Raw genomic sequence first — 23,391 nt, forward strand, 5'->3', positions numbered from 1 at the left:
CTAGTTTATGTAAACGGGTTTGGGAATACCCGCGGACGGTGCCTACAGAGTTGAACGCGGTGGGAGTGAAGGGGTTAAAGAGGGCGGTCCGGAGCGGCCCTGTAGTCCCGCCCACCCGCAGTGGGGGCGGGGCTGCGCCGAGGGCGCGCTGAGATTGGCCGTGGGGGAGGGCGTTCCACTAGGACCGTACCAACAGCCAAGCGGCGCGGAGGCGGGGGTGGGTGTGGAGCGGCCGGCTCCGCGGGGAGCGGCGCCCGGGGAATGGCCGGGCCGGCGGTGGGCGGGAGCCGCAGCGGCGGCGGCGGAGGCTGGGGGCGGTGAGCGCGGCGTGGGGCTGCCCCTCCCCGGAGGCGGCGGGGGCGGCCGGGGCCCGCGCCGCACCGCACCGCGCGGGCGGCTATGGAGCGAGCCTGAGGCCTGTCAGGTGAGCGGCGGGAGGAGGGCGCGCGACCCCCGCCCGGGAGCGGCCAGAGGGAGGGCGGGAAAGCGCGGGGGGCGGGGCAGCTCCTCTGGGGCCGGATGGCGGGGCTCCCGGCTTCCCTGCGAGGCTGCGGGCGGCTCGGCTCAGCCGGCCCTGCGGTTCGGTTGGGAGTCCTTGCGGTGACCGGTGCTCGCTGCCGAGCGCTGTCCCCAGAGGCTCCCGGCCCTGGCGTCTCCCCTCCTACCACGCAGAGCTGGTGTCGGCTGCCCAGGGAGGAGCGCGCTTCTCGATGGGTTCCCTACCGGGCCCTTATGTGGCCGAGGAGCGCGCTCTCTCGCTGAGCCCCTATCGGGCTCGCACGGTGACCGCCGGGCGAGCGCGAGTGACCTGCAGGCCCCTGGGCCGGAGAGGGCAGCCGTGCCGTGGGGTCGCGCGCTGGGAGCGCCGGTGGGCACAACTGAGATGAGACTGTAGTCCAGAGTGGGCTGTGCTGGCGGCGGGTTCATTTCCGGGTGTGACGGCCCCGGCGTTTAAGAGCGGACTCAGAGTAGCCTCACTGTTGGACGTGGACGTTGTCAGGCTGGTGTCCTTGATTGTGGAGTCTGATAAGACATTCTTTTTAATCAGGCGCCCGTTCTCTGTCACGCTCCTGATAAAAAGGATTAAAGGGGGAGCAAGGCGAGGATGGTCCTCATACCCTTACTTCGTTTAAAGACTCTATCTCCAGTAGGTGGGTAAGGATTACAATTTGGGAAAAATGTTTAACATTGTCACTTGGTCTAGAGCCCAGGTGTCAGGGTCATTTAATCAGCCAGTTTCCCCTGGAGGTTTGGTGGCTCACGCTGGAAGGAAAAAAAAAAAAAAGAATGCGATATTTCATTGAGGTGTAGACTTTGCTAGAATCAGTAATCCGTAGAGTCAAGATTGTCATTTATTAACCCTGCCTCTATATTTCTGGGTTGTAAATTCATGCGTGAATTTCACTGGGCTAGTGATTCCAGTGTGCTTCTCGTTCCTTGGATTTATGCAAGACCTGGTGAGCTAAACTGAGAGGACTCCGCATGTCATTACGTCCTTAGAAAACAGGTTCAGGATTAAAGATGCTAAATTATTTGTTTGTAGGCTCTGAATTTAAACTTATTGTAATAACCAATAAATTTTTTTTCTCTGAGACAAGGTTTCTCTTTAGCTTTGGAGCCTGTCCTTGAAACTAGCTCTTGTAGACCAGGCTGGCCCGCCTCCGCCTCCGATGAGCTGGGATTAAAAGGTGCGCCCGCACCACCACCACCCGGTTTATAACTTTCTTAAAGTTTGTGAAGGTGTTGGGCTTTGTGTCCCAGAACCAGCAGTTACCCATCAACAAGATGCCCTTTCCACATTTGAAATGCTTATCAAAGGTGAACAATGTGGGGCTGGTTTGGTGCATCCCTTTAATCCCAGCCTTTCGGAGGCAGAGGCAGGCGAATCATTCTGAGTTCGAGGCCCAGCTGAGCTACAGAGTAGTTCCAGGACAGCCAGGACTGCTGCACAGAGAAACCATGTCTTAAAACAAAAGAAAAAAAATTCTGGGATAAATAACTTTCCTTTGTGACAGTGGGGTTGATTTGTTTCCTTAGCGATAGTGAGAAATAGGCACACTTTGTTTAAACACATATACATACACACACACACACAGAACAAAAGTATACTTTGGAAAAAGCAGGTCACTGGCTTTTATTTTTTGTAATCTTTTATGTCATGTTTATTTTATGCTGTTAATGATTATTTGCTTTTAGTCACATCTTGATTTCCATTTCAAGTTTTTCATAGAGCTTTAAAGCATCTGTTGTTTTTAAAAATCTTTTCTGAATTTTCAATCCCTAAATGAAATTTTCTGTTTGCTTTTAGGACATGAATTAGCTCCCTATGATTACCATTTCAGTGCTATTAGTGTAAAGCCAGAAAGTTCAGCCTTCAATTGATAACCATTTACATTTTAACACTTGGTGAGTGCTAGGGTCAAATGTAGAGATTGTACTCGTTACAGTGAAAGATACACAGATGGAAGGTCCGTCTGTGATTGATTTTGTAGATTGGGGTAGGGAGCACAGTTACCCTCAGACCCTACAGTTGTAATGATAGGGTGTATAGTAGGTGTACATCAATTATTTGTTGGTTGAATTGATAAATGGGAATTAATGTGAGGAAGCATAGATACTCTGGTGGTAAAACTGGATTTTTAGACCCCCTTCAATAAAAAAAAGTCACTGCTATATGTTTCAGATTTCTGTTGGAAATGCGCTATTAAAGTGGGTGTCTGCAAAGGTAACTGTGTTGGTGCTGTATTGAGAGTCAGTCCTGTGATTATATGGCGTTCCAGCCATCTGCAGTCTGTCGGTGCTCGGTCATGAGAAGCTGCACACATTCTCCTGCCGCCTGCACTGGCTAAACAGTTCGATGGATGGATGGATGGATGGATGGATGGATGGATGGATGGATGGATGGTTAGTTAGCCAGTGTTTTTTATCTTAATAGAAGAACTTGGAATTCTTGGTGTAACCATACCAGCAGCTTAGGTGCTGACCATCCTCACAGCCTTTATATTGGAGATGGAAAAGGAAGGGTCTTTCTCTCTTAACTCTCCAGGATCTGCACATCTCTCCCTCTCTTCCTTCTTGGGGGTCTGTATGACTAATGAGCTCAATAACGTGGGGCTGAGGTGTGGAACAGAAGTCCCTACTTTGCTACTGAAATTCCTTTCTGACTAACTTAGACTGTCAACATGACAGCGAGAGCTGCCCAGAAGAGAATATAATGCAGAGATCCTCTGCTACGTGGGTTTGATTACAGAAATTAATAAACTACTCTCTAAATAATAAAAAAGGCCTTCTGATGCAATTTTTGTTCTTGCCAAAAACAAAAGAAATGCCTGTTTTTAGACCTAAAGAGTCTTAGGGATGCAGAGCTGAGTGTCAGATGTGGTGCAGAACGAGACAGTGTGCTTTGGTGTGTTTGAGGTTAGTATCTTGTGGGAAGGTACTGGCCACGGTAGAGAAGACTGTTATAAAAGGAGGCCAAGGGACATGAAATTATGACTGCATAAGAAGGAAGGAGCCAAGTGCAGAATAGTGAAGTCTATTATTCCGTGTTCTCAGGTGTTGACTTTCTCTGTGTGCGTACCTTTGCCTCATTTATCTAGTGTTGGGTAATAATGTATTAAATGCTAATTATTATTTTAGGTATACTTCTGTGAGAAAAGTCTTACAATACATTATATCCTTTGTTTCTTTTTAAGCAGTGTAGTCTAATCCTTCTTGCCTCGAGTTGAGGATTACTAGCATCCATTACTGACATTAATTGAACAAGGATTTGAGATGATTGTGAAATGTACGCTGCTGATGCTGTTTACCCTTGCGTTTACTTCCTGGATCTGCCTTGAAAAGTCTGCCTATCTTCTTTCACGGGTAGGAAGCTGTATAGCTTCTGGCCTTCTGTGGAGCAGTACCTAGGTCCTCTGCTTCCTGAAATCACATTTAAGATAGTTAAGTAATAAACTTATTAAGTTCTGTAGACTCTTTGAGCATTAGTGACTGAACTTTGTAACCACTGTGTGCTTGGCCAAAGACCTTCTTAATTCATCTCTTGTTCTTTTCCTCTGACTTGCATCCTGTATATATACATTTTATGTTGTGTGTTCTTCCTGGAGACAAAATAGGAGTGGGGACAAGATTCAGTGGACAAAGTTCTTGCTGTGCGAACACGAGAACTTGAGTTTAGATCCTCAGCTGAGGATCTGAATAAAAACTGAGAGCTCATGGCAGCTTTTTATCCCAGCACTCTAGAGGCTGAGACAGGATCCCCTGGGTAAACTGACTAATTAGACTAGCTCAGTCAGTGAGCTCTAGGTTCAGTGACGAACTCTGCCTCAGTAAATAAAGTGTAGAAGGATTGAGGATGGTACCCAATGTAAACCTCTGGCCTTCACACGTATACATATGAATACCACTCACACATGCACAAAAAGAAAGTAACATGGAAGTCCTAATGTTGGATCTTTTCTTCTTCTTCCTCTTCCTCTTCCTCTTCCTCTTCCTCTTCCTCTTCTTCTCCTCCTCCTCCTCCTCCTCCTCCTCTTCTTTTCTTCTTCTTCTTTTTTCTTTTTAAAACCATTGTCACAGGGGCTGGTGGTGTACACCTTAAATCCCAGAACTCTGGGAGGCAGAGGCAAGCAGATCTCTGAGTTCAAGGCCAGCCTGGTCTACAGAGTGACTTCCAAGACAGCCAGAGCTGTTATACAGAGAAACCCTCTCTCCCCTGTCTCATAAAAGCAAACAAAAGAAAAGAAAACCATTGTCAGTAATACTTGAAGATCTGATTTCAGCCTTGTCTTCTATATCATTCATATATCACTCCTGAGGAATATCTTCTTGGATTTTGTCCATTCTTTCTGCTAAAATCTCTACATTGTTTTTATTCCCAGTTCCAACCAGCATCAGGCACCAGGTTAGCAATAACAGTAGTCTAGAACAGCCTAACACAGCCTTAAATGGTGGTTATGTACTGATGATTGAGTAGTGAAACACCTGGAGCATAGGAAGCCTCATTGTGCCTTTTACCTTTAAAGCACTTTCCACTGCGTGTCTGGTCACTGCATACTGCCTGTCTCTTCTGTACACCAGATCAGGGCTTGATAAAGATATAATTGTCTGTCTCTCTGTCTGTCTGTCTGTCTGTCTGTCTGTCTGTCTGTCTGTCTGTCTGTTTTCCCCCCCCCCCCCCCCCCCCCTCTCTTTCTTTCTTAGGAAGAAAGTTTTCCTGATTTAAGGCTTAAATGGAATGGGTTGCAAGTTTTTCTTAATTTATTTTTTTAAGAGAGTGTAGTTTTGTTGTTGTTGTTGCCCTTTTTATTTTAGAGTCACACCTGGGCCAGGTTCCTCAATGCTTCCTGAAAGCCTGGTTGGTCATTTTTAATTGATGTCCTTCACAAGGAACTGTTAAAAGACTTTACATGGAAGAGTCTTATTTTTCAGATATTGTATGGATGTTTAAATGGAAATGAAAATATTAAGGAAGATCTAACAGTCCAATTTGGACTGGGAATTAGATATTTTTAATATCTATGCTCTAAGTTGCTCTCAACACTTAAGTTTTAAGATCTTTAATAAGCTTTAAACAGTTTTAAGGACATTATTAAGCATAGAGCAAGTTTTCTGAATGAAAGACTAGTGAAAGGCATGCTGTATTTCTGATTTTTGTGTGAAATAGAATTTAGGTCATGCTTCTCACCTGTTTTAGTTACATGATCATGGTGGAATTATATTGGTTTTAAGGGCAAAGGATGTAAACTCACAACAGCTAATACAATGTGACTTACTGCTGTAAAGTCAACGCCCAGTTAAAAAATTAAAGGGTCGGGCTGGAGAGATGGCTCAGTGGGTAAGAGGACTAACCATTTAAAAATCCATCCCAATATCTGAAAAATAAGACTCTTCCATGTAAAGTCTTTTAACAGTTCCTTGTGAAGGACATCAATTAAAAATGACCAACCAGGCTTTCAGGAAGCATTGAGGAACCTGGCCCAGGTGTGACTCTAAAATAAAAAGGGCAACAACAACAACAACAAAACTACACTCTCTTAAAAAAATAAATTAAGAAAAACTTGCAACCCATTCCATTTAAGCCTTAAATCAGGAAAACTTTCTTCCAGAGGACCCAGGTTCAATTCCCAGCACCCACATGACAGCTGACAACTCTCTGTAACTCCAGTTCCAGAGGATTTGACACCATCACACCAGTGTACATAAAATAAAGCTAAATAAATCATTAAAAAAAATTTTAAAAACCAAAGGGCCAGTACATCAGGGTGAAAGTGTCTTGTGCCCTCTGTATTAAAGGGTTTGGAGTTTTGCTGTTGTATATACTTTGGCTGAAATACAAAGGTCAGGCATTACAGGCTGAGTATGTGTAGTATGAGTGATAGCAACCTTGCACTGCATGATTATAAGTAAGGCTGGAAAGTATGTAAGTAGATTTTAGTAAGTGGTTCATATTAGGGTTGGAAATGAAATGCCTCTCCCAAAATTGTGTATTGAAGCTTGGCCCCAGTGCACTGTTCTGAGATGAGGCTCTTGGGAATTCACTGGATTATAAGAGTGTTAATTCTTCAAAGTCTACTGATGAGTGACTGTTAGCTGGAAGTAGAGCAGTGGGGGTGCCTTTAAAGAGTGTGTCTCATCACTAGACCTTTGCTTCTTTTTTGTTTTTTCCTGGCCATGTGGTGAGCATTCTTTGCTCTCCATGTGCTTCCTGTCATGTTCTGCTTCATCTTAGGCACAAAAGCAGTGGAGCTGGCTGCAGATAGACCAAAACCTCTAAACCTATAGGGCCAAACTTCCTCTTTTAAGCTAATTAGTTCAAGTATTTTATCACAGCAGTGGAAAATGGACTAACATAGTCAAGTTGAGACTCTAGATGAAAGTTTTGTCCCACCAGGTCCCACAGCCATTTAGTCCCAAAGAAACACACAGAGGCTTATATTAATTATAAACTGTTTGACTTATTAGCACAGGCTTATTACTAACTAGCTCTTATGACTTAAATTAACCCAATAATTTTTATCAATGTTTAGCCACATGACTTGGTACTTTTTCTTAGTGAGGCATTCTCATCTTGCTTTCTCTGCGTCTGGCTGGTGACTGACTCTCTGCCTTTTTCTTCCCAGATTTCTCCTGGTCTGGTTGCCCCACTTATACTTCCTGCCTGACTACTGACCAATCTATGTTTTATTAAACCAATATGAGTGACAAATCTTTACAGTGTACAAGAGCATTGTTCCATAGTACTTGTATTACTTCTAAGGGACTGTTTCCTCCGAAACATCTACAATACATGGCAGAAAAGAAATAAAAAGCACATAATTTTACAATAACTTATGCCCCATAGAAAGTATTGGTAATCATTTACAAGAGTACCTGGTCTAACCATTTATCAATCTGCTCTTTATTTATGCTTAATGATTAATTTAGTGTCACCACCACACTCCCAAATTGTTTTTAGCCATATACCTTGTTTTCATATCCCCCAGCTCCACCTCCAGAATATTTAAGATCACCAAAAGATAACAGAAAGTTCTACAACTGCTTCAAAATATATAGTTGCTTAAGACAGTGATCTGTTTTTTCTTATAATTACGTAGGTCATGTGTTCTCAGCTGATTGGTTACTGCCCACCTGGTATGGTCTGAGGTCTCATGTATGGCTCTGTGCATCTCAGAATTCACCTGGGACTGAAATGCCTTTGATCACTTTACTTTACCTTTCTGGTGTTTTCCCCTGGCATGGCCAGACTAGCTGGGTGCGTATAAAGTCCTCTAACTATAGGGTCACTCATGTGGCAGTCTAACCAAACATAGTAGCTAGATCCAAAAAATGAATGTGGAAATTGCCAGGTGTCTTAATGCCTAGGCTCAAAAGTGGGACACATCTACTTGTACAGCCTTTTGATCAAAGCAAGCTGAAAAACCAGCTCAGATCAGGAGGAGAGAAAAAACAGACCCCCACCCTTTGGTGGGAGGAACTATTGATGATTATCTGTGGAAATAGTCAACAAGAAAATCTTAATTTCAATTCAATCTGGGCTGTCCGGATAGATAGCCTCTACGGTCACCAGAAACCACGAGGAGGTTCTTTGACTTCCATACACGTCTTGGGCATGTTCATCCATACATTCAAAATAAATAGACAAATGTAAAAATTTAAATTGAGATCCTCTTTTTTCTTTCTATTACCAAATCTTCAATTTTGATGAAACCAATGCTTTACAAAGAGATTGTTTCGTAATGAGGATGTTATAGTTTGTAGTCAGGATGGGGGACAAAAAAAGAGCATGCGTAAATGTGGTCACAAACTAGCTAGTTAATACAGTCTTGCTGTGTCACATGTCCCTGGTCCCCTGCACAACATGTAACTGATATTATGTGTTCTGCAGCACTTCACAGTCACAGGCTTCTTTTGTATGGTAAAATTCTCGCAAAGCAAAGAAAGAAACTTCTGTTCACTTTCACCAAAAGCTTCATTTCTCATCGCTGTGACATAAAAGTTGGGATTAGTGTGAAGTTGTCGAATCGGGCCCATTTAAAGGGGCTCAGCTGTTGACGAGGCTTGGAGCCTCTCTAGAGCTGTGGCTTAGAGGACCCCCCAGTAAGTATTGGGCTAGGTGTTGTCACGTTCCTTAGTGTATGGTTTAGACCTACATAGGCATTTCCTCTGTATGCCTTCATTGCATCATCACTGGATTCTCGAAACGGAGGACTTTGTACTAAGATATCACATTTCCTTCCCTCTGAGTCTGTGAAGCTCTTGTAGAAGCACTTTACATTCTAAGGTTTGTCCTTCCAAACATGTCACACACAGAGTGGTGGTGTATGTGTGTGAAGAGCGGAAAGTGTGGCAAGCCCCATGGGCTGCTGGGAGTGAAATAGGGTTCCTAGGAAAACTGCTCATAAAGATCTGCACTCTGGTTCATGCCAAGCTTTTAGTGTGGAGACTTGGAAGTGCTCCACTCTCACTGCCTCTTTTATATTAACACTTTCTGAGTTATGTTATTACCCTGAGTCTACTTGTTCTTTGAAGTAGGCTCTGTTCATATAACAAACATGAGAACAAACGACCATAGTATAACTGGACAGGGTTTGCTCTGTGAGCAGGGGTGAGGACCTGAAATAGAGCAGGCGTACAGTACCACTCTGGGAGCGCTAGGGAGGTTTTCATGGGTAGTTTGGAAAATGCCCAGTAACCCTGCTTTTTATTATCTTATATCTGAAGTAGGTGATCTTACTTGCAGTAAACCTGCTTGCCTCAAATCAAAAAGGATAATAATAATCATCATTTAAAAGCCCTGAAAGCTGGGTCTTGGGCACCCTTTCTCGAGTGTAAAAGGAGCTGGGGGGTCCTCCTAAGGAGCTACATTTCTGAGCAAAGCAATTTAAGGCAGAATGTAGTTATGCACTAGTCAGAAGGAGGGAGGTGTCAACATAGAGCATGGACAGGGACTAGAATACCCTTGAGATGGGCCGTGAGGGAAGTATTAGGTTTTAAACAAGAGGTGAGGAGAAAGGGATTTAAGACATTGAGAAAGAATGGTGAGACAAAAAGCATCTGTACATACAAACAGGGGAAACCAGCATCGCCTAAGTTAGTTCAATTGGTGGAAGCCAAGATAGACAGTGAGGACTGCCTCACTCAGTACCACTTAGAGTAAGGCTTTAATGCCCTATTAAGGAATTTGTAGAACTCAGGATGATCAAGGGACTAATTAGGCTCTATTGAAGGCCTACAGCTTCAGATAACTGTTTTTTTTCCAGGGTCCAGTAGGAAGTGCTGAGCACCACAGAAACTCTGGCAGCTGGATTATGAGTAGTAGAGTCTTTGGGAAAGAACAATGCTAAGTCTTTGACAGGTATGTGGGTACTGCCAGTAATTCCAACCACTTACCACACTGAGATGGTTTGAGTTCAAGGCCAGCCTGGACTACACAGTGAGGCCCTATCTCAGTTTCTCTCCTTTCAAAGAAGAAAGAATAGTGACATACTGCATGCAGTCTTAGTTTATTTTACCTGGACGGTGGCAACTCATCAATCACAAACATGAAACTTACTTCTCCTTTTTCCACATCTCTTCCCACTGTAATTCTTCAAAGATGAAATTGATATTGTAACAATTGAAGAATTCAGTTCCCTCTATAAATTTCTTCTCTACCTGAGTAGATGAATTGTTTGCAGGCCTGAAATGATGAGTATGTTCTATGAGGCCTCTCAAAAGGTAATGATATTTCAAAACTTAGAAAAAGCTTACAAACTGGGCTTTAGATTCAAATCCCTTTATCTTAATTTTGGGACTACTAAAACTTAAAGAGATATGAGTGGGGTGTATAGCTCAATTTTAGAGCACTTGGTTAGCATTCATAAGGCCCTGGGTTTAATCCCCAGCATGGCAAACAACCCCAAGCCTGATGGAGTGGTACATGTCTACACTCCCTGCAAGTGGGGCAGGGGGAGGACAGAAAGATTGCTTCAGGATTAAGGCTAGTAAAGCAAAAGAGGTTTGGAAGTGCTATTTTTTATAATATGAGGGAAGGTTATTCTGCATAAAATATGCACAACCATTAAATATGTATTATCAGAGTCTAGTTAGCCAGACTTTAGTGCCAAAGTGCATTTTATAGAAAGGCAAAGCCTGTTTAAAACTGTCCCCTTTAGCCAGAACTGTCCACTATTCCTCTGTGACTAGTTGGGGGGTGGAGGTGCTGAAGATGCTGTTTTCCTGTTTCCTTTATCACTGCACCCTGCAGTGTATTGTTGAACTAACGAATGAAACAACAGTATCATTAGAGCTAATACTGTAATCCACTCTCCTAATACTGCTGTTGTGCATAATTACCAGGAACTGCTTTTGCTGAGTTCCATGCCAAGTCTGATACCATCACAATTACATTGCAGCATAATGAAACCTATTACTTTGTGTGCTAACTTAAGAAACAACTAAATAAAAACAATTACATTTTTAGTTGTACTCACACAGCTTTTGTTCCAGTTTAACAGTGTTATGAGAAATGGTGATGAAACAGAACAGGTGGCTGGGGATAATTCGTATTTGAATTTAACTTTCACTTTCTGCTTCCTTCATGAAAAGAACAGGAAGGAATGGTTGAAAATGAACGTCACATCAGCTGGCTCAAGAAAGGCATCGCTCAGAATTTTGCTCTTGGGTTGTTTCCAGTTGTTAAAGAAGCAGCCTTAAATTTAGATGGGAGTGTCTCAGCCCAGTTGTTTGCTCTGTTTTTTGTATTGGTCTTATTTTTTAGATTAATGGTTTGAGTTGTTGAATGAGTTGCAGAATGGAGCAACACCCTATTATCTTGTCACTTATTTTGTCCCAGTGCTGTACAGTACAGGCTGTAGGCAAACAGCAGAGGAAGCTTGTGCACACTTTGAAATGGCCTTGTGGAGCTGGGTACTGCAGCCCATGTCTGTAACCACAGCACTTGGGAGCTGTTAGCAGGAAAACCATGAGTTCAGCCTTGAGCTACATGAGATCTGGTCTCAAAAAGCAAACAAAGAAGCAAAGCCCAGTGGAGTGGAAAGCAACCTCTCAGCATACAAATAAACTGAATTTTATGTTTTGACACCCTCTGTCTTGAGAATTGCCCAGAGTGTGGCAAGCCCTCCCTTGAAGCAGCGCTCATTTAGGTCCATGGCATTAGTATCCTTGCTGTGTGCCTCACCATTGAAGACATAGTGGTATTGCTCTGGTTCACGAGCGGTCTGATCATATTCTTAAACAGCCAGATGGTATGGGGGAATGTTTTTCTTTACTTAATCCATCCAGATCTGATTATCCACATTTTACCAGGAAAAATAATTAGTGGAGGTCTGATTAAGGAGAGTACATGTCTGAGTGTTGTGCTTAGTCACAGGAATAACAGCTATGGCTTATCTGATTGCTGGGTATTTGTATTTAAAAAGGAGTTACACCTCTTTCCTGGACTCTTGTTGGTATTCTCAGGAGTACCCGCCGTTCAAGGTATCATGTGGATGGGAGATGGGAAAATTATCAGACATGACAAGGATTCACTTACAGATTTTGAACAGTAAAACTTGGAGTTAAGAACTATGCGCAGGACAGCGTTTTGTTTTCATTTTGATAATTTTTGGAAATATATATATAATAGCCAAATGGCTCCTAGATGATCCCACTTCCTAATTAAAATGGGAATGTGTGTTTTAGAATTTTCCATGTACCCAGGCAATATCTTTCTTAGGACTTTCCCACACTATTTTTAGTTAATGGGCCTTCTCAAGCTGAGTTTTAGCCATCTATCACTAAAAGGGTAAGTAACATATTAGGCTTGCAAAATGTGGAGGTAGAAGGACAGAATTTCTGATCATATTGTGTTTTGTACTTTGGCCTGCAGGAATTGGGAGGCACTGCGGTGAAGAAATATGCAGTCATGGAATCGCCTTGCTAACTGCCTCCACCTGTTCTCCTTGATAAGCCAGTGAAAAAGTGGGTTGAGGAGAAGGAAAAGAGGCCAACATGAAGCTAAAGCAGCGAGTTGTGCTGTTAGCAATACTCCTAGTCATCTTTATCTTCACCAAAGTTTTCCTGATAGACAACTTAGATACATCAGCAGCCAATAGAGAGGACCAGAGGGCTTTTCACCGAATGATGAATGGCTTGCGGGTGGAACTGGTGCCTAAATTGGATCACACCCTGCAGTCTCCTTGGGAGATTGCAGCCCAATGGGTGGTGCCCCGGGAAGTGTACCCCGAAGAGACACCAGAGCTGGGAGCAATCATGCATGCCATGGCCACTAAGAAGATCATTAAAGCTGACGTAGGCTATAAAGGGACACAGCTAAAAGCTTTGCTGATTCTTGAAGGAGGACAGAAAGTTGTCTTTAAGCCTAAGCGGTGAGTCTTCATCCTAGGAGTATGGGGTGGCTGTTGATTCGTTCACCTTGGGTCTATATACGAGTTTTCTCCTTGATACTCTTCAGTAAAATGACAGCTTGTACATAGAAGTTTCTGTCCTGCCTGGTCCTTTTCTCAGTAAGGCGTTTTCATCTTGTTTCCTCTGCATCTGGCTTGTGGCTATGTCTCTCTGCCTTTCTTCTTCCCAGAATTCTCTTAGGCTGGTCGCCCCGCCTATACTTCCTGCCTAACTACTGGCCAGTCAAACTAATACAAGTGACAAATCTTTACAGTGTACAAGAGCATTATCCCGCAGCAGACAAATCTTTACTGTGTATAAGAGCATTATCCCACAGCAGCAGCAGTGATTCTCTAGTTTTCTTCTGTTATTACTCTTGCTCATTAATCCAATTGATGACCCAATAATAGTATGTTAATTAAAGTCCATTGTTTGGCTGAGCATAACAGCACACACCTTTAATCATTTAATGATGGAGGGGGCCATTTGTCTATGTGTTACTTTCATTGGTTAATAAAGAGACTGCCTTGGCCTTTGATAGGACAGCAGCTTAAATAGGTGGAGTAGACAGAACAGAATTCTGGGAGAAAGAAGCAGAGTCAGGCAGACGCCTCAGACAGATGCCATGGAGCCAGCCACCTGGTCAGACATGCTGAATCTTTCCCGGTAAGCCACCACTTTGTGGTGCTATACAGATTATTAGAAATGGGTTAAGCAAGATGTGAGAATTAGCCAATAAAAGGCTGAAACTAATGGGCCAGGCGCTGTTTAAATGAATACAATTTGTGTGTTGTTATTTCCGGGGCAAAGCTAGCCATGCGGGAGCTGGGTGGGACGAAAAGCAGGCCTGCTCGCCTCATCACTACAGAATGGAGGCAGATAGAGCTCAGAATTCGAAGCCAGTCTGTATACATAGTAGTTCCACGACAGCCAGAGCTGCATAGTGAAACCCAGTTTTGAAAAAAAAAAACAGAAACCAAAATATAAAAAGAAAAACATCCATAGTTTATATTAAGGTTCACTCTTTAGGGGTATATTCTGTGGATTTAGGCAAATATCCATCACTGTAATATCTTGTGCTTCTCAGCCCTAAAAGTACTCTGAGCTCCACCCTTCCCTCTCTGCCCTTGAACCCCTGACACCCACGGATCCTGCTGTTCTCACAGTTTTCTGTGAATGAAACGGAGCATGATGATTTGCATTCTTTTGCCAGAAGTTAGTCAGCAGCACATAGTTTCAGAGTCTGACACTGAACGTTTCTTTCATCTCTCAGTGAAACTTTGTAGAGAATCTTACCTTTACATTTCTTGCTAGAGTAGAGGGAGTAATATGTGGGGAAGATGTATAAAATGTAATTCCCTTATTACACATTTATCAACAGATTAAAAAAAAAAAAAACAGCTGGCGTATGGAACCATTTAGAATTCCAGAAATGAAAGGGGTCAATAAAAATTGGCAAGTTAAAAATGGCAGTAGAATCCAGGTTGTTGGCACATGCCTTTAATCCTAACACTCAGGAGGCAGAGGCAGGAGAATCTGTGAATTTGAGGCCAGCCTTGTCTACAGAGTAATTTCCAAGACAGCCAAACTGTATAGAAAGACCCTGTCTCAAAAAATAAAATGAAATTCAGGCGAGCTGTTGTGACTGCAAACCTGTTATCCCAGCACTTTCGAGGTAGGCCTTGAGATCTGATGTCTGGAGTGCACACTATTTGCTAGGCATTACACTAAATACTTTTAATGCCTGGGTCAGTTCAGTCTCTGTTTCTACAATAAGAAACTGACTTGATAAAGTTGCCTCATAGTAATTTAGTTGAGCTGGAGTTTGACCATCAGAATTTTTAACAGCTTGTATTCTACCAAATACAAGCCGTTTGTATTCAAACAGTTCCTTTGTTTGCTTGGTGATGTAAAGCACCTACCATGAAAACAAAAAATGATTAACTTAGGGTTTTTTCTTTTGGTGTGTGTATGTATATACACATGTGGATACATGTGTGCCATGGTGTGTTTGGAAGTCAGAGGACAACAGAGAAATCAGTTTTCTCCTCCCACCATGTGGGTCCCAGGAACAGCTTGTGTCATCGGGCTTGGTGGCAGGTGCTCTGACCTGCTGAGCCATCTCATTAGTTCACTAATTCAGTTTTGAAGTGTAGTTCTTGATCTCGTGGTTTGTAGCTTAAAGGACTAATAACATAGGGAGAGTATTAGGGGATAAAAAATTATATGGAAAGAAATTAATTAAACATGACTATGCATGTTTAACTAATCCACTTCCACTATTTGCACACTAAAGAATACAGGGTGATATGGGATTAAGTATGTTGAGAGATAGATATATTCCTGACAGTTGTGGACCATAGCTTTACAGAGATGCCTGAGGTGTTGAAGGAAGGTGTGACGGCGGGCAGAACAGTCAGACTGATGAGGAGGAGAGGTGTCCAGAGCATAGTCCTCGCTTGCTTCATCTCTTGTCTGTTACTGCTCTCTACCACCGCCCTACACCCTCCTCTTCCAGATCCTGAATGACATCCATTCTCCTTCCCCTCTTCTTAGACAGGGTCTAGAACTTGTTATGTAGATCAGGGTGGCCTTAAACTCAGAGATTTACCTGCTTTTGCCCCCGGTGCCTGGATTAAAGGCCTGTGCCACTATGCCTGGCTCCCTCATGTATCTCTGTGCATCGCAGTTTTATGTGCCTCGGACAGTCCATCCTCTACAGCCTAATAACAAAGGACCCCAAAGTCTGGCCTTCTGCCTGTGCTCCCTCAGCCTTATTCTCCCTTCAATCTTTATTTGTCAGGCTTGGTGGAGCCCAACTCTTCCCTGCCCCAGCCCCAGGGCAGTCTCTTGTACCCAGCACGCTGTTCAGCTCAGGTGGAAGTGTTGCCTCCTTCAGTCACTGCACACACTGGTGTGGGTTGAGGTACTCACAGAAACTCATTCCAGACCTTGAACACTCAACAGAGTGCTATTCTGATCTCTAGGCTCTCAAAAGCTACACATAGCCCTGCTGTAAGTGCATATTCATGTCCGTGCGCAGACTCGGCTGTCCTTCACTGGGATAGGAGTGATTTTATTGGCGGTTACTGTATGAATTCTGCTGCTCTGCCAGTGACTTAAGATGGATCATTCCCATCTGTTTTGAGGAGAATCTTAGTCAAGACATACACCTTTCTTTACTAGCCTCTGTGGTCTTAGCTTCCTGGAGGCGGGTTCATGCCCTCCTTTCAGGGTTGGGAGTTATGTTCAGGTAGGTGACATATGTAAGGTTACAGTGTAATACCATGGTTTATGTTTTTACTGCATTATAAAAGTCATCCTCCTCCCCCAATTTAGTGTATCCATTCTAGAAGAGATTGATTTTTACAGGCAACAGCTGCAGCTATATTGGAAAAAGGACATAAAGCAGGGACCTAGGGTTAGATAAACGTGAATGAATGATCTTAGTACATACTAAAAGGGCCTTTGAAGAATACAGGTGAGGAAAATGAGATTCAGAATCCCGACTTTTCATATTTCACATAGTTAAAACATGAGCAAAGAATTCGGATCTTGGGGCTTGGAAGATGACTCAGTTGTTAAGTTTGATTCCCAAAATCCACATAGAGAACACCAGGCATAGGGTGGGGTGTGGCTCAGTGCATAAAGTGCTTGCTCTGTAAGCCTAAGAGCCTGAGCTGGATCCCTAGCATCTGCATGGAAAGCCAAGAGTGGTGATTCTGGTACTGTGGGGGTAGGGACAGGTGGTTCCCAGGGCTTGCTAGCTCAGACTAGCTGTTTTCGTCAGTGTTCTACTGCTGTGAAGAGACACCATGACCAAAGCAACTCTTAAAAAAGAAAGCTTTTATTTGGGAGCTTGCTTACAGTCTCAGAGACTGGCAGAGAGCATGGTGTCAGGCAGGCATGGTGCTGGAGAAGTAGCTGAGAGTTACATCCCAATTCACAAGCAGAGGGAAACAGAGAAACAGACAGGTCCTGGCCTGGGCTTTTGAAATGTCAAAGCCCACCCTCAGTGGCATACTTCCTGCAGTAAGGCCATACTGACTTCAACAAGGCCACACCTCCTAATCCTTATAATCCTTTTAAATAGTACCACTCCCTGAGTCTGTGGGGACCATTCTTACTCAAACTGCCACACTAGCTAAAGCAGTAAGTTTCAGGTTCAGTTAGAGACTGTGTCTCAAAAATAATAAGGTAGGACGCAGTAGAAGAAAGATATCCCTGCATCAGCCTCTGGCTTCCATACACACTCAATACAGGCAAGCATGTGTGTGTGTGTGTGTGTGTGTGTGTGTGTGTGTGTGTGTGTGTGAGAGAGAGAGAGAGAGAGAGAGAGAGAGATCTTAGTACTGGGGTATAAACTTAGTACTGGAGAAGCAGAGTTAGGGGGATCCCTAGGGCCCACTGACCAACCAGTAAGTTCTATGTCAACAAAAAAATGATTTAAAAAAAGTTAGATGGGGACTGGAGAGATGGCTCAGCAGTTAAGAGCACTGACTGCCTTTCTAGAGGTCCTGAGTTCATTTCCCAGCAACCTTGTGGGGTCTGATGCCCTCTTCTGGCCTGCAGGCATACATGCAGATAGAGCACTCACAAATAAAATACATAGATAGAGAAATAAAACTTAAAAAGAGAAGAAAAAGAAGTTAGGTTGTGCTTAAGAACTGATATCACAGTCATCCTCTAGCCTCCACAGGCATGTACACATATATGCATAAACATACAAATTTGTGTACATCCACAAAACATGCAAACGAACAGTGCAGATTCTGACCTGACTCCAGTGTGGTTCCTTCACTTTGACTCTTCTTCCTCTTTGCTCTCGTTTATCCTCCGAGTTCCTAGATGCCTCTAGGTTCATGCACTTCACTCTAAGCAGCCTTTGGATATACTGGAAAGGTCGGTAATGCTTCAGCAGGAGGGAGTACTGGATCTATGCTGAGGTCCTGAAATGTATTCAGGGACTGTTCCCCAGCTGTATGACACCTATTCTGGTGGTAGAGGGAGAAGTGCTTGTTAGGTGTCAGATCCTGCTGCAGTGGTATTTTTAAAATGACAATTTAAAGCCAGCCTGTATAAACCTAAGAAGCCTTGTACTTGTACAAGTAATGACTTGTACTTGGAACTTTAGTGCATGGCATGTGGATCAGGCTGAGAAGAAACTGATGCCACCAAAATGCATGATTGCCTTCTCATAGGTCTTCTTCATCAGTTTGCCTTGAAAATATGTGTTTCACTTTGTATTCTAAGATCACTGAAGGTCATTACCCTTTATAGTTCCATTTTCCACTCAGTGATTGCTGTTTCAGCATTAGAAATCCTATGTTCAGTGGGACTGCTCTTTACTTGAGTTTCAGCTTCGCTTTCACAGATTCCTTCCAAAGACCTATAGGTCCTCTTTGGTTCAGGAGTGCAGGTGAGTTCAATAGTTTTTCCTTCCCAGTTAACAAGTTTAAATTGTTTCTTTAAAAAATGACTCATTGGGGCTGGAGAGATGGCTCATCGGTTAAAAGCACTGCCTGCTCTTCCAAAGGTCCTGAGTTCAATTCCCAGCAACCACATGGTGGCTCACAACCATCTGTAATGAGATCTGGTGCCCTCTTCTGGCCTCCAGGCATATATGTAGGCAGAGTACTGAGAATACTGTATACATAATAAATAAATCTTAAAAAACAAAAAATAAAAATGACTCATTGAGCTTGGCATTGGTGGTAGCACACACCTTTATTCCCAGCATTCGGGAAGCAGAGGCAGGCTGACCTCTGTGTGTTCCAGGGTGGCCAGGGCTACGCAGAGAAATCCTGTCTCGAAAAACCTCAAAAAAGAAATGTAATGCTTGTGGCATAAAGTCATCAGAATGCTGTTTGAGATAAAAGAGACCTTAGAATTTCCTTCAGTGCAGTCCCTGGTCTTACAGATAGATAAGGATCTCTGGACACAGAACAGAAAGGTTTTGCTCAAGGCTGTCCTATCACTACCAGGCCTGGATAAACTTGAAAAGAGAACAGGGATGGTTATTCAGACTGCTGTTTGCAGACACACCTTTGCCTTCTCTTTAACAAAACTGAAGTGTCAGGTAGAGTTTCCCCAAGAACTTTAAACTTCTATAGTCCTTACAGTAGGCATTCTGGTAAGCAAAGGCATTCTTTGGTTTTTCAGTTACATTAGTAAGCATTTTAAAAGACATTTATTAAGCTGATAGAAACACAAAGATGATTCTTTCTTTCCAGAAACTCACCTCGTGGTTGTTGTGCTTAAACTACACTGGCTGGGGAGGTGGTGGCACATGCCTTTAACCCCAGTGCTGGGGAGGCAGAGGCAGGCAGATTTCAGAGTTCGAGGCCATCCTTAAGAATCACACAGAAACCCAGTCTTGAAAAACCAAAAAAAACAAAAACAGAAAACCCACTACACTAGGAGACATTTTTAGAAGTAAATGTAATGTCATCCATGTTTTATTCAAAGAATGATTGCTGAGGTAGCAGTTAGGTTTTCTCGACTCACTCCTCATCTGCCAGCCACTTGTGTTAACACCTAGTCCTCAGGGTTGACAGAGAGGAGTGTGGAACAGATCAGGCCTGCTGAAGTGTGTTTTCTACCTTGTGCCGTCACTTCCAGCACTTATGGAACTCATATCTATATCTGTGCTTCCCATTCCCTTTGCAGCTATAGCAGAGACTATGTGGTAGAAGGGGAGCCCTACGCTGGTTATGACAGACACAATGCAGAGGTGGCAGCCTTCCACTTGGACAGGTATGTGTAATCTCTTACATTTCCTTTTCATCATCTCTTTCAGAGAGAACTTGTGTACTTCCTCAAGAAGTGAGAGATGGGGGGAGCGGGGCAAAGGGAGGGTGGGGGAACTGTGGTTGGTATGTAAAATGGAAATTGATGTAGCAATAGTGTGGGTGTGTTCCCTGTTTATAACTTATGAATTAGTGCCATTGTGAATACCTAATATTTGGGTGCTGTCAGAAAACTGCAGTAAATCTTTAAGACTGTGTGTGTGTGTGTGTGTGTGTGTGTGTGTGTGTGTGTGTGTGTGTGTATGGGTGTTTTGCTTGCATATATGTCTGTGCATCACGTCTGTATCTAGTGCCCAGTGAGGCCAGAAGAGGGCATTGACATCCCAGGAACTGGAGTTACAGATGGTTATGGGCTGCTGTGGGGATGCTGGGAACCAAATCTAGATCTAGAGCCTTCTGTCCAGCCAACAGGGTTAAATATTTTTAATCCCAGATTTTTACTTCCTATTACTTCACTTCATTCTTGGCATGCTTTATGTTAGCATGGTTGAAAATATTAATAAATAAATAATATGTCAGGGTGAAATCAGAAGTTTGAGTTCAAATCTCTGTTTTGAATTGGTCGTTAATTGGGCCTCCTAGCCTTGCTGTTTTGTTTCTGTTGTAAGGAATACTGACTTATCCCCATACCTGAAAATACATACATGAAATTTAGAATGTGTTTTGTTATTTTGTTTATACAAAATATACACACCTTCAAAAGAAACAACAAATTCCACCATGAATTCTCATATATAACCAGCACTTAGTTTGTGACAACACACCTATACTCGCTATACAGAGGAGACAAAGACATGAAGACTGGGGAGTTCAAGACCCAGTTTGGGTACATAGTGAGATTAAACCAACCTCTGCATAGCAAGATCTTGTCTCAGAAAACAGGATACAGGGCCCTCTAGAAAGAGTGATACTGCTTTTACAGGCACCCATTAGCCACGCTCTGACATCCCATTTCCTACTCACAGGTACTCTTCTTTCAGTCTGCCATGGTGAGAAAACACAAGACATGATTGTGGGCTAGGGCAGGAGGTGACTCAGGTAGAGCATTTGCCTAGAGGAAACCCCAGCCATGTGAATTGAACAAACAGAAGAAAAAGAAGCATTTTAAAAACATACAAGGAAATCAGAAAAGAAAAGGCAAATTTTGTCTTTTTCTGGAGTAGGAAGAATTTCTCCTATTTTTTCACATACACATTGTAGTGGAATATGGTCCTCACCAACACAGAGGACTGGGGCTGGAGCTTTGTAGTTAAGAGTATTTGTTGCTCCTCCTGAGGACCTGGGTTCGATTCCAAGCTCCCATACAACCATCTGTAACCCTAGTTTCAGGAAATCCAGCAGGCATGCGAATTGTGTACATACATGCAGGTAAAACATCCATACCTATAAAGTAAAATAAAGTATTTTTAAAAGAACAAGCAGAATTGAACATGTGGTGCACGCCTGAGGTTATACAGCTACAGGAGGAAAAGCAGGAGTTTGAGGATAGCCTAGGCTACTGTTTAAAAAAGACTAAAATGGATAAATACTGTAAGTAGTTAAGAAAATAATTGCAGTTACTAGTGCTAGTAAATATAAGACAGGTTTCTTGTCACTAGCATATTTAAAAATCCCTTTGAAGCCATAGCTCAGTTTTCACCTGCTGAAATGAGAAAGATTTTTTTTAAGGATAATGTTTTATTGTTAGCAATATATTGAATTCATATACTGCTAAAAGCATTGTTAATGTTGTTTTGTATCAGAAAGCTTACTGTTCATAGCATTTGAATGAATAACTATCTTTTAGTGCATATATCTAAGATATTTCTAGGAAGTACTATGAAAAGAAAAAAGGAAAAAATTATATAGATTATATATTGTACTGGCATTTTTTGTAAAAAATTTGATAGGAACTTAGTAACTCTAGATAGGGAAAAATTAAATGAGTGTTTTTAATACTGTTTTATGTTTGCAGTCTTTTAAAGAAACTACATGCAGGGTTGGATCCGTCCAACTCCTCATTTAACGGCAGACTAGAATTAGACTGTCCAAACCTCTGGGTTCTGTTTACTGACATCAGCATACTATGAAAGAGCCTTACTTCCTCACTTCTGGATCACTATACCCAGCATAGTAAATTTCATCAGTGTAATGTATGTAGAGCAATATATCATTTTATTTTGTTTACCTCCCTCCCCCCATTATTGGCAAAATACATCCTTTCATAAAATTAGTTAATAAAAGTAGTTAAGTATTCTCTATATAGGTATGGTTACTATTAAGCCAGGTGTGATGGCTTATTCCTGTAATCCCAGCCCTTGAGAGGCTGAGACAAGAGAATTGCCTTGAATTCACAGGTAGCCTGGGCTGCAGTGAGATCCTGTTTAGAAGAAAGACATGTGATATTTATACATACCGGTATGTTATGCAACTAATGAGAAGAAATACTCTTGCAAAATGTCAGTTGCTAGGCTTGAGAATTAGGGATGATCTTAGTTTCAAGTCGAACCTCTAAATTTTCTTTAGGGGATTTTTTTGTTTCTTTTTTGTTTTTGTTTTTGTTTTTGACCAGGAAATGTCATTTTAAAAAAAGTAAGTAATAGGTGTGGGTGGTATACAACTTAGTCCCAGCTCTTGGAAGTCAAAGGCTCTCTGAGTTCGAAGCCACAGTGGTCTGCCTAGTGGTTCTAGGTCAGCCAAGGTTGCATAGTTAAGACTCTGTCTCAAAACAGCAAACAGAGCACCCTGGTATGCCATGTGACTGGCAGGGCAGAGGGACTCAACCAAGAGCTGCCTGGGGACTCTAGCATCAGACCGTGATACAGTAATCGCTCCATGTTGTTGCCATACATATGGCTGGGACACGATTCAACCAAGTGCTGCCCGGAGCCTGTGGTCAGGGCAGTCAGACACTGTGATGGTAAAGTAGTACAGGGTGGGAAGGTGGAAAAAGAGAGTGGTGGAGTGGTTCATGGGCTGGGAGAGAGGCAGGTCTGAAGAAGGGATTTGTGGTGAGAAATAGGCTAATGGGAATGACCTGCTTGCCACCCTGAGTACAAAGTGATTCCCAGCCTGGCTATTGCCAAGGGCCAATCTTGGTCTGAGACCCTGAAGCAGCTAAGGAGTCATGACTTGACGTCTGTGGCTCCTGTCATCACTGAAGGCCGTGCAGAGGCCTATGGTCTGGGGGCCAGGTAGGTGTCCAAAGGCCATGCCGATCTGAGTAGCCTGCTCTGCAACTGGGCCCATGGTGACATTCGGACCCAGGCTGCTGCTGAGGGTCATGCCTGGGTCTGTGGTCCTACCACAGTCAGGCTCTGTTGATGGCCCATGGTACCACCAAAGGCCACATAGATTTCCAGAGTCTAGGTCACAACCTGTAGTTATGTTGGTGTCCAAGGGCTGTGCCGCCATCAGGTCATGCCGAGTTGAGTGGCCAGTACTGGTTGACTGGGGCCAGGGTATCATCGAGGCCAGGGCTACTACTGAGGACCATGTCTGGGGTCTGTGGCCCTACAGTAGCCAGAGTCTGAGCTGATGTCCCATAGCTCCTGAGACCATTGAAGGCCATGTCAGTGCCAGCGGTCTGGGCTGTCACCTAGGCCCATAGTGACTTCTGAGCCTAGGCTGTGGCCTAGGACCATGTCTGGGTCTGTGGTCCTACCACAGCAAGGCTCTTGTTGCCACCAAAGGCCACAACCCTTGGGCATGCACT

At 43.3% G+C, this 23,391-nt stretch overlaps 1 protein-coding gene across 3 annotated transcripts in view; it reads left to right on the top strand.

Moving 5' to 3' along the window:
- The first annotated feature begins 317 nt into the window (after window positions 1-317).
- Window positions 318-23,391, top strand: part of Fam20b (FAM20B glycosaminoglycan xylosylkinase) — a 38,709-nt gene continuing 15,635 nt past the window's right edge. Inside the window, exons 1-3 of one of the 3 annotated variants that reach the window (XM_038349820.2) lie at window positions 318-424; window positions 12,371-12,869; window positions 19,558-19,644. In XM_038349820.2, coding sequence (XP_038205748.1) covers window positions 12,493-12,869; window positions 19,558-19,644 — 464 coding nt within the window. In that variant the 5' untranslated portion in view covers window positions 318-424; window positions 12,371-12,492. Of the gene's footprint in view, window positions 425-578; window positions 1,156-9,793; window positions 9,857-12,370; window positions 12,870-19,557; window positions 19,645-23,391 lie in introns of those variants that run through there. The other 2 variants (XM_038349821.2, XM_038349818.2) reach the window with 2 other exon arrangements.

Source organism: Arvicola amphibius, chromosome 12, assembly GCF_903992535.2.
Source record: "Arvicola amphibius chromosome 12, mArvAmp1.2, whole genome shotgun sequence".
NCBI classification, from domain to species: Eukaryota; Metazoa; Chordata; class Mammalia; order Rodentia; family Cricetidae; genus Arvicola; species Arvicola amphibius.